General features: G+C 36.3%; 2 protein-coding genes across 2 annotated transcripts in view; both read right to left on the bottom strand.

Moving 5' to 3' along the window:
- dnaaf5 (dynein axonemal assembly factor 5) overlaps nucleotides 1-12057 on the bottom strand; it is a 571499-nt gene that overhangs the window by 73355 nt on the left and 486087 nt on the right. The window lies entirely within an intron of this gene.
- Nucleotides 4529-12057, bottom strand: part of hspbp1 (HSPA (heat shock 70kDa) binding protein, cytoplasmic cochaperone 1) — an 18543-nt gene continuing 11014 nt past the window's right edge. The window contains exons 7-8 of the mRNA NM_200075.2: nucleotides 8585-8696; nucleotides 4529-5278 (exon numbers count right to left, since the gene is read on the bottom strand). Of these exons, the coding sequence (NP_956369.2) occupies nucleotides 5198-5278; nucleotides 8585-8696 (193 nt within the window). The 3' untranslated portion in view covers nucleotides 4529-5197. The remainder of the gene's footprint in view (nucleotides 5279-8584; nucleotides 8697-12057) is intronic.

Below are 12057 nucleotides of genomic sequence, written 5' to 3'. Positions count from 1 at the left end.
CTTCCAGACCCTTTCATCTTCAGGATGTCGTTTGTTATTATGGAGGTGGGGCTGATGTCAGAGAATTACATTATTGACTTTTTTATTTTGTATGGAAAATATTTTATCCATAAACAAAAATTCTCCAGTTCGCAGCCTTCTTTTTCACATTTTTTAATAGAAATTGATGTTTTTATTATATCTCTTAGATTAGTTAATAATAAGAAAAGTGATAGATTTTTAGTTTTTTATGATAAATATTTTGGAAACAGCACGGATACACAAGTCCTCCTTTCCTCTTGCTGTATTTGTGTTATGCATATGTTTAATCTTATTTATTTTTTTCTTTCTTTTCTCTCTTTTTATTTAATTTTTAATGTTTATATTATTTATCCTGATCTGTTATTGTCATTGTGTTCTTTTGTGTAAATTGAATTTTGTATGTTTGTTATTGAAGTCAATAAAAGAAAAAAAAAACTACAAGGAGGCGTAGCCAACCGTCGCCATTTTGTTCGCGCATAATCTTACCGACCGAGGCATACCAAACAAGGGCAAAGAGGCGGAGCTTGAGCAAAGCTATAGATGTCTGCTATCATTTTGCTCAGATGGGCTTTTCAATGGGAGAAACGCTTAATACTTCATTACCAGCGACTCGTTTGTGTTCTGACCACATGTGCTTGGCTGTACACTATATCAATAAAGAGTTTAGTCTCACTGCTGTAACACATTGAGCCAATAAGCATTGTTCTTATGACATTTTTCTACAGGGGTAAAAGGAGAATTACTTCCAAACAATTCAGATATAGTCTGTGTTAATAAATGCAAGACTATTGATGAAATCCAGGCATAACACTGTATGACAACGCTTCAGATGACTGTTCTAGAGCCTACAGCTAATCCGTCTGTCAGATTCTGGAGTGCATTACAGGTCTAAAGATAAGTATAAATGATAAATTATCCTAAATAAAACTATTACATTTATAGAGATGATATACAAGTATATAATTTCACTCACCTGGGAAATGGAGGCCACGTGAATGGTTTGTGAGCAAAACTAAGTGCACACAGCATGCCACATTATCTGATCATTGTAAGAAATAACTCCAAAAGTCATCTGACTGTGTAAAGCCACATAAAACACAAAAATACAATGTATATGCCGAGTTCAGCGGCTAATCAGCCGGAATCAGCTGAGACCTAGCTGTCACTCAAGTGGCCATGCCCTTAACTATGCAGACATCATATAACCTAATATAAAGGAAACGGATGAGTTCACAGTTGCCACGAAGGGTATTATTAGCTACATGAACCAAAATCATTCTTTGTACCAGGCTGTAAACACCTTTCTTCTGCTGTAAAGTTGGTCATTTTAACAGTGGGCTTAATAGAAATTTGCTATATTATGGAGCCAGGACTGGTGGAATTTCGATGAATTAAAGTTTCAGTTACTTCCGTATTTGCTTCAAGAGGGAGAACGGGAGGTTGCTGCTTGGCTCCTTCTTATACATTCTTATATTCAGCCTTCACATCAAGGTTCCTAAAAGCCAAGAAGGTCAAGGTGCTCCAGGATTGGCCAGCCCAGTCACCAGACATGAACAGTATTGAGCATGTCTGGGGTAAGATGGAGGAGAAGGCATTGAAGATGAAACTTGATGAACTCTGGGAGTCCTGCAAGAACACTTTCTTTGCCATTCCAGATGACTTTATTAGTAAGTGATTTGAGTCATTGCAGAGATGTATGGATGCAGTTCTCCAAGCTCATGGGAGTCATACACTATATTCATTCTTTTTCCACTGCAGCATGACTTTATTTTCTATATTGGACATTATTTCTGTTAAGCGGCAAGACTTTTGTCTGAGCATAGTCAGACCTTACTGTCCTAATTAAACAATTAGAAATCAAGGCATGATCATATTTTATTTTGGTAAAATAAGCGTAATCTAGAGGCCTTTGCCTTTCATATAAGCCACTTCTGATACCGAATGATCAACTAGAAGTCAAGTTATTATTTGTTCTTCCTAAAACTTGGATAGGCGACAACACTTGTCAGGTGGTGTATTAGCTATAATTTAATGTTATGTTCATATATACTGTATGACTATATAACAGATTTAGGTATGTAAATATAATTCGGGTCAAATATGAGATGCCTGATTTTGATGTTATTATGAGGACACGCATTTAATTTTCAAAAGTGACTATCTACAAAGAAAGCATATTAATTAGTGCAGACAATTGATTAAAAAAACAAATTAATTGCTCTTTTTTTGAAAATTAGTCACAATTAATCACATTTAAAAGACTGAAACTTGTAATTGACTATTCAAATGTAAAACTAACATAAATGCAGGACAAAAAACTATTTCAATTCAAAATATAATTGTTTATTAGAATTTTTGTTTAACTTGTAACACAGATTTCTTCATGTAAACAACAAACCCACAATAAACCATCAAGATCCTGGCTTGACAGCCATATTTCTTACAGAAATTAAAACACAGGCATGTTAATGCCATTTGATTTCAAAACAATCAATGCCAGTAAAGAAAACATTGATTTCCAAGTGGGATTCTAAGTGGACTGCAAAGAATGCCAAAATACAGGCATTGCAGATATGGAAATTGGAAAATTAATATAACAATAAAGTATTGAATACAAACATTTGCACTCATTGTAAAGTTGTATTGCTGTGAGTTGAGAACATTAATTATGAAGTAGAAACAATTTTGCTCAGTCTTCCTTTACATTCATCCAGTTGCTAAAACAGTCCAGTCTGTTGACATTATCGGGGGACAGTGTGGACCTTTTCTTTTGAATGATGTGAGCTGAGAGTGCAACGCAATCTCACGGCAATTCGTCATTTTTTGATTTAGTGGCTACGGACAACGATGTTTAGGCAGGTTTGTTGCTAAAAAACGCATGCGCACACACACACCAAGGCCGTGCACGGGGGGTGGTCCGGTGGCCAGAGCCACTGCCCCTCTGCCCTCATTGGCCCTCTCAGGAGGCACTTGCTCTTCACTTTGCGATGGCGTTGAGCACCTGCCCCCTACCTGCAGCGATTTTTGATTTCCTTAAAGGACCACCGAGTCACAAAATGCACAAATGCGGAGGTTTTTCTTTCTGTTCATCATGCAGTATCAAACTCCAATAAAACAGAAGTCGAAAGTTAAAAATGAAACACTCAAAATTGCATGAAACTCTGGAGGAAACTCTGGAGAGCCTGGTGATGCGACATTAATTGTTTATACTGAAGCTTGCCTTCAAAAAGTGCTTCCTTGGTCTAATCCATATTTCTTTGCCCGTGAAACACACATCGACCACAACAGGAAGTAAAAAAAAAAAAAAAACTACAACTGCGTAATTTTTTTTAACGTGTTAAATATTTCACATTAATCGCATGCGTTAATGCACAAATTTTGACAGCACTAATATTAATGCATGTAAATTGCCTAGTTTATAGTTTACAATAACTTTTTTAATAGTCAAATTTTGAATGAAATGTTCTGTCATCATTCAGCACAACAGATTTATTTGAAAATGACAATATATTAGTCCGACCTGCACTAGAATGTATAAAAGAGCAAGTGATCATTCTGAATGTCATTATATTATAAAGGATAACCATTATATTATAAATGAAAACCGTGGCGACATTATGGCTCAGTGGTTAACACTTTCGCCTTATAGCAAGAAGGTCACTGGTTTAAGTCCCGGCTGGGTCAGTTGGCATTTCTGTGTGGAGTTTGCATGTTCTCCCCTTGTTGGCGTAGGTTTCCTCCGAGTGCTTCGGTTTCCCCCACAATCTAAAGACATGCGTTAAATTGAACAAACTAAATTGGCCGTAGTGTGTGTGTGTGAACGAGTGTGTATGGATGTTTCTCAGTACTGAGTTGCAGCTGAAAGGGCATCCGCTGTGTAAAACATATGCCAGAATAGCTGGCGGTTCATTCCGCTGTAGAACCCTCTGATGAATAAGGGACTAAGCCAAAGGTAAATGAATGATTGAAAACTTCTTGTAATGGCAATAGCAGTTTATGAATACTTTTAATTTAATATAGATATAACTGAATATAGATATACTGCAGATCACACTGAATGACGTTCCAGTGAGTGTCTCTAAATCATGATTAATAAAATAAACGATAGTTGTTACTTTTATAAAAAAAAACAAGACAATTTCTAATATAACGGGAAGCTTATACTTTTATAGTTTTTAATGCATTAAAATTAATACATGATCTCATTTATTTCACTTTAGATGTTAAATTCAAAGTGCAGAATCATGCTTACTAATGATTATGCAATGGTGTAAAAACATATATTTGTACAGGTGTTTTCCTGCTTCTGGATCATGGAAATCACTAGAATGTTTTTCCTTTTTTAAATCTTTTATCTTAGATTGAAATTAAACTTTAACCTCTGATATGCCACTTCATTTGTTTGAGTTTACATAATATATGCATATATTACACATATTTTTCAAGAAAGTTCAGTTTTAGATGAAAAAAAAAAGGTTAAAAACATAATTAAAACAGAACGCTGAAGTGTTTAAACACAGGTCTGAATGTGTTTATTTTAAATTATTGTCTATAATAATAATGTGCAGTTCTACATTATGGCTTTGTATTTGTGTGATTGACCAAGAGATAGTTCACCCAAAAATGTCAAATATCTCATTATTTACTTTCTATTATGTGGTTTTAAATCTTGATGAACTTCTTTCTTCTTTCTTGAATGCAAAATAAGATAGTTTGAAGAATGCTGGTACCCACTGACTTACATAGTAGGACAACAAATTACAATGGAAGTCACCGGATGAATTAAAATATCTTTTTTTATGTTCAACAGAGGAAACTCAAGAGTTAAGTGAGAACAAATGACAGGACTGTCATTTTTGAGAGTACTGTCCCTTTAAGAATGTTTCGAAAGTTGACCATATAACAGAACATTTATAATAACGAACAAAGATATTATAAATAAATGTACATGTTCATCATCATTACACACGAGTGTTTGTGTCCAGTACATGAACACGCACGCACGCACACACACACACACACACAGCTAAACTCATCTCTGAAAACTCAGAGTTAAAAGTCTCTTTCACGTTGATCTTTTTAACAGTATTATTCCTATTGTTTTGGTTTCTCTCTTAAACAGAGAAGGAATACAAACTGGGTGTTGCTGTTATTCGTTGAATCAGCAATCAGATGGTCAGCGATCCATGGCATTATCCTCTTGCGTTTGTCCCGGAAAACAAACCGCTCGCAAACGTTCACAAAACTCCAGTTCCTCCTGCGGGAATAACAAATTCAGAGCCGTCAGCGGGGTTTCTGTCAAACTTAAGACATTTTTAAGACCATTATGAATTAACTTGGCTTCTTTATGGCATACCTTGCAAAGGGTACCTAGCACAACAAACGGGTACCAAAAGGCGGAGCTAGACGTGCAGCTGAATGATATTGGTTTACAGAGAAACATCACTAGTAGAGGTGTGAAACTATACTGGTCTCACGGTTCGGTTACGATTATCATGCCTTCGATTCGGTTCAATTCGATATTTCGGTGCATCACAGTGCATTGACGATGCTTTCCATATACAGTGTTATATTGAGAGGAGGCTATAACAAGCTGTCTGTAAAAACACATAGACACACAGCACCACACTGTCTCTCATTCAAACACAAACATAAACAGCACCAAAGAAACAAACACACACACTTAAGCCCACGCAACAAGGAGAGCTCGCGAAGAGCGGAGCAGAAAAACGAAAAAAAGAAGCACTTTTCCGACGGTCCCTTGCTGAGAGCTCCCCTCAGCGCGAGCTGTCCCGGCTAAACACATATTGCGAGGGCTTAAACGAGCAGTGCTCGTAATGTCGAGCGAAAAAAAAAAAGAAAGACAGCTGTGAAACATAACCAGCTTTGTCTTTTTGTAGGAAACACACTTTAGATCTTTTTAGGGTTAGAGGTTTTTGAGTTATTGCCGTCTGTAACTGAATGTGTGTCAAGAATATTGAAAACAAAACCAACTGAACCGCGCTCATTACTGGCGCCCCCCTGGATATACAGCGCCCTTAGCATTTGCCTATGGTGCCTATGCCACGGGCCGGCCCTGAGTTGGCTGAGTGTTGTAAATACTCGCGCTCACCTCCCTCGCGACAGAGCGCATAGGAGATAAATGACGTCAGTACATAATAACCGGTTATGATTATTACTGAACCGATACCGAATCTTCCGCTACTGCATCGCGGTTCACCAAAGAAACAATTAATTTTGACACCCCTAGTCACTAGTGTACACAAGCTAGGAGAATGAAAACAAAGAAACCGCCATTTTTAAAAACACAGCCGAGACATTACACCGTAATACTATATGCAGGATGGCTCATTTATATGCATGCACCTTAATAAAATGGGAATGGTTGGTGATATCAACGTCCTGTTTGTGGCACATTAGTATATGTGAGCGGGCAAACTTTTCAAGATGGGTGGTGACCATGGTGGCCATTTGGAAGTCGGCCATCTTGGATCCAACTTTTGTTTTTTTCAATAGGAAGAGGGTCATTTGACACATCAAACTTATTAGGAATTTCACAAGAAAAACAATGGTGTGCTTGGTTTTAACGTAACTTCTATTCTTTCATGAGTAATTTACAAGTTTCTGACCACTTATAAAATGTGTTCAATGTGCTGCCCATTGTGTTGGATTGTCAATGCAACCCTCTTCTCCCACTCCTCACACACTAATAGCAGCACCACAGGGGAAATGCCAGCACAGGCTTCCAGTATCAGTAGTTTCAGGTGCTGCACATCTTGTATCTCCACACCATAGACAACAAAGATAGTGGGGCCATTCTTCATCAATGAAAAACCTCAAGGCCACCGGATATTTAAAATTGCTACATGATGATGTGTTTCCCTCTTTATGCACTGAAGCTGGCACGTTCCCTGAGCTTTTCTAGCAAGATGGTGCACCACCACACTATGGGTGTCAGGTCTGAGGATTCCTAGATGAACAGTTTCCTGAAAAGTGGATTGATCATCGTGGGCCAATTGAATGGCCTCCAAGGTCTCCCAATCTGACCCCCTTAGACTTTTATCTTAGGGGTCATCTGAAGGCAATCGTCTATGGTGTGAAGATACAAGATGTGCTGCACCTGAAACTACAGTTACTGGAAGCCTGTGCTGGCATTTCCCCTGCGGTATCACATATACTACCACCGTTAATATCAGTGCCACAACCAGGACGTTAATATCATCAACCATTCCCATTTTTTTAAAGTGTATCCATATAAATGGCCCACCCTGTACATATAATAACGAGCCATGGTTGACCCGAGCTCAAACAAACCTTGTCGGTGTCTTGATGTACGAGCCTGTCTGAAAGTGCGAGTGGTTTTACTTTCTCCAGGGAGCTCGCAATCGTGAACAATTAAACAGTAAGCCTACAGTTCAATACATACCTCGGTTTTTTTAACACGGTTTTTGGTTCAGTTTGGTTCTAATAGCTTGACGTGTTTTTTTTTTTGTTATTCTATGCTTAGGCAATAGGATTAGCAAGAGGTTAAGAAGAAGAAAAAAACTATTTATTGCAATACTCCTTTATTTTACTTTAAAGCCAAGAAAACTACACTAGTTCCTATTGTTTAAAAAAAACACTGAAATCTCACAGCTGCTGGTAGCCCATGTACAAACTGGGGAACACATAAATTCCTACATTTTGAAAGTAAACATGTGAAGTTAATAAGGATAAATTGGCCATTTCAAATAAACATATTTGTACTTCAGTAAACATAAATAAACCATCTTAATTATCTCGGTGCTAATAAACGTGCAAGACGGTAGTCTGTAAGTTAACGCGGATCGAGTGCTTTTATAAGAAGACAAAAGCCCGCATCTCTATTTACTAAAAATGGCTGCAAATCTTTTCCAGCAATCCAGCGCTTCCTCGTACTGTTGCCTTGCTTCACCGCTGCTTGGCATGTTAAAGTGTGGAATGATGGTTAAGCGTTCCCTAACTTTAGAACATAGCAATCGAATATTTACTTGCAAGGAGGAGTTTCCTTTCCTCAGCTCGTAAACTTATAGGCACACAGAAACAGTCAATTCGGAGAGATATAAAACGCACACAAACTATTTAATCGTAAAAAAAAAAAAAAAAAAAAAACGTAATTCGCAAGCGCTTATTGAACCGTGAGTGTAGTACCGAATGTTTCAATATTATATTGAGAATTGTGGCATACCTAATATAGATATATACCTTTTTGTGTGCGTCTGTGTGATCCGGTTATGTTGTGATTCTGTGACTGCTAGCGTTGGTTGCTTAATATTTAAAAATTTGACAGTTAAAGTGACTAGGTTAATTTAGACTTAAATAAATAAAAATTAAATACAATTTGTACAGAATATTTTAGGCGTTTTTTATGCATTTGGGCAAGAAAAAGTCAGCTATATCTGGCAACACTAACCCTGCACATTACATTTCAGTCAACATCAGACATGTTAAGGTGTTCTTTATGGAGTTAACAGTATGCATAGCTAACCTGGGATTATACAATATATAACGCCTTTTTCAATTTTTCATAAGTGAAATTATTTACCAGGCTCTCCTCTTGGCCCCTTAGATCCTGCACTCTCTGTTTGAGCAGTTCCTCCAAGCCCAGCGATGGATCTCTGCAGTCGCTCATGCCACGGGGAGAGTCCTCCACTAGACTACAAACACACACAGGTCAAAATTCATTCAGTGTCCCAATTTGCATACTATATGTCTTAAATAGTATTTTAAAATATAGTATGTCCCAAATTATAGTAAGTTGAAATTAGCACTCTTAAGTTACCGGGATGGTCTGTGTACTCTAATGGTTAATATTTTCCACATTACATTGCATAATCAACATAAATATGATCAGAACTATAAATGTGGGCAAAACTACAAACATACCTAAAAAAAAAAAAAAAAAAAAAAAAAACTACAAACATGGCCGACTGAGATTTAAATGGTACGGCTTAGGTAAAATTACTTGAATGATGGTTTACTAATATTTTATATTTTTATTTTTTTATGTTTTCCACATTAAAGTTCATCCGCAACAGGAGTCCACCACCAGACTACAAACACACATGACAAAATTCAGTCAGAAATCAATGCTGCGTCCCAATTCACACAATATCCTGCCTAAATAAACTCAAAAACAAAATTAGTATCCATGTTGAAATGAGTATTCTTAAGGTACCTGGAGGGTCTGCGTATTCTAATGGCTAATATTTTCCACAATACATTGTGTGATGGACATAAATATAATTAGAACTATGAATGCGGGTAAAACTACAAAAGTACCAAAGAAAACTACAAACATGGCCGACAGAGTTAAGTGGTGAGGTTGGGTAAAGATGTTTGGATGATTGTTTATTGATATGCAATCAATTTATTTCACTTTTCCAAAATATATTTCATCTGCAACAAGAGTTCCTCCTCCAGACTACAAACACATGTGACAAAAATTGGTCAGAAACCAATGCTGCATCCCAATTCACATAAGATCCAGCCTCAATTACAGAAGTTAGTATGTATGTTGAAATGAGTATTTCTTGGTCTGCATACTCTAATGCTTATTGTTTTCCACTTTACATAGTTGTTGCAGATGAAATATGATTAGAACTATGAATGTGGGTAAAACTACAAACATTAAAAAAAAAAAAACTACAAACATGGCCGACAGAGTCGGAGCCATTACAAACAGGCTTAAATTTCAAGATCCTTGAATGATTGTACATTAATATATAACAATATATTTATTTTAATTTTCCACATCAAATTACATCTGCAACAACAATGTAAAGTTTTATAAAGGTTTGGTCATTAAATATGCTAGAGGGTTTGCTAGGGGAACACCCGAGGAGATTTCTCTTCATGAAAGACTGGCGAATGACAGATTAACCTACTGCTGCTTCTTCAGTGTGGTAGCTAGTTAAATATGAAAGAAATGTGGATAATTTGACAAGATGATTGACAGGGCACGCAACTAAGCAAAAGAATTGTCCGTTAATGAGAAAGTAGTGTGTCCCAAAGCTTGCATTCTCTTCTGTTACACATTCAAATGAAAGTACTTTTCTCCTCAAACTGAAAAAGCTGATGCCTTTCCAGCAGCATACGTTAGTTCATTTATGACCGTCAACACCCTCAGAAATACTGGTACAATGTTGTACCAAAGAAGGTGTAAACCCTTGTCACTGGGGCAGTTTCTTTTTATGAAACAGAATTGTACCTTAAGACAAAGAAACACATTTTTATTGTTGCAGTCTGTATATTTAAGGACATGATTTGTACCATTTAAACCTGCAGATACAATATTGTACCTTCATCAAAGGTACAAATCTGATCCACGAAGGTACCACTACAGTAACAAGACACTTTGTACCCTAACAGTGTCAAACTTGTTCCTTCAAGAACTATTTAAAAGCATTTTGCTGTATCCAAAATGTGTCAGTTTATTTTCAGTAAATATAAAACATCAAATACATTTTTTAAACAATGTTTTTAAGTTTATTTTTGTGTGAATGCACCTTTTCTATTTACAATAAAGAATAAAAATTATTTTAACACAACTCAAAAGATTTTTTGGCTAAACACTGCACAACACTTTTTACAAAAATGTTACAACTTTTTTTCCTCCAAATTTCACACAATATCTTTGTAATCACTTAAAAGTTGATTTGATTTACTTAATTTTAAAATAGAATTAGAATTATGCAAAAGTATTGTAACTAGATATGCAGAATATTTGATGAGTTCACAGTACTAAAATGTCTGCATGAACACTTGCATATGCAGGACTTTTGCTGGCTCACATGCGTAGTGGAATGCAAACGCCAAAAGGTGCTGATATCCGTTATGAAAATGTATTTATAAGAAAAAGCTTACCAAAGGTTTATTAAAAATGCCTTAAATGTTTAATTTATACTGCACACGACATTTGGACACAACTGTCGGATTACGCCCCCTTGTGGCAGCCGCACAGTATTTTCAGTGTTGTCGTGCACCCGGGGGAGAAGCTGATTCTCACGGTGTCCAAAATTAAGGAGGGCAAAAGCAAGAGCCTTTAATCTCTGTGCGTTCACATGGTTTAATGAATGAATGAATGAATACTAGAAACTCATAGACCGCTAAAATATTGGAGGGATTGTGGAGACAACATTAAAAATATATATTTTTATTACTTTCTTACTTACATTTGTGAACAGAAAAGTATTTTTTTTTTAATATAGACTTTTTATAATTAAAAAAAATAACCAAATAAACTCCTTTTTCTCATCTCGGGCGCACAGATCTGCTTGGACATCACTAGAATACATCATATCCAGTCGGCAGGTCGCATACGGTCTAGTCGCAAGAGTTCAAATATTTCAACGAATCCGCAACTCAATTCGGATCCGAATTTTACACATACGTAGATGATCGGAACTCAACTCAGCTCCCGGACTAGACTCCATTGGAAATGAATGACTTCCGGTCTGTCGCTTGTCATTTGTCGTGTGCAGTGGAAAGGAGACTTTAGAGTTTTGTTTTACCAGTTGTTTTGTATTATAAAACTTAATAATTAATGTTTATGAGTTTCTTTAAGCATATGCTTTTAAATAATGATTCATGTTTTAATATGTAAATTATTCATAAAATAATTTGGCCTTTCCAGTAATACTTATGTTTATAGATATTTTAATAAATATATTGTAGATATTGTAATAAAGAAGGAGTTGTCCAACAAATGTACCTTTTTTATGAGAACAATTGTGTACCTTCATTTCAATTGTACCATAGAAGGTACAGAACAGTATTATAAGAGGTCTTTTCTGTACTATAAAAGGTGCAACTTTTACAAAGATACAAAACTGTTCCGTAAGGCAGAGGTTCTCAAAGTGGGGATCGGGACCCCCCGAGGGGTCGCGGGACAATGAAGGGGGGTCGCCTGGTGATTTTCAAAAATCAATTAATTTTTATTAAACCTTAAGACTTACTGTATTTTATCAATAACCTACTAAAGAGAAAAAAATAGTCGTTTATAGTTACTATAAACTA

This window comes from Danio rerio, chromosome 3 (assembly GCF_052040795.2).
Source record: "Danio rerio strain M-AB ecotype USA chromosome 3, GRCz13ab, whole genome shotgun sequence".
In the NCBI taxonomy this organism is placed as follows: Eukaryota; Metazoa; Chordata; class Actinopteri; order Cypriniformes; family Danionidae; genus Danio; species Danio rerio.
Note: the sequence above shows the minus strand (reverse complement) of the source record. Positions and strands in the feature narration are given on the sequence as shown.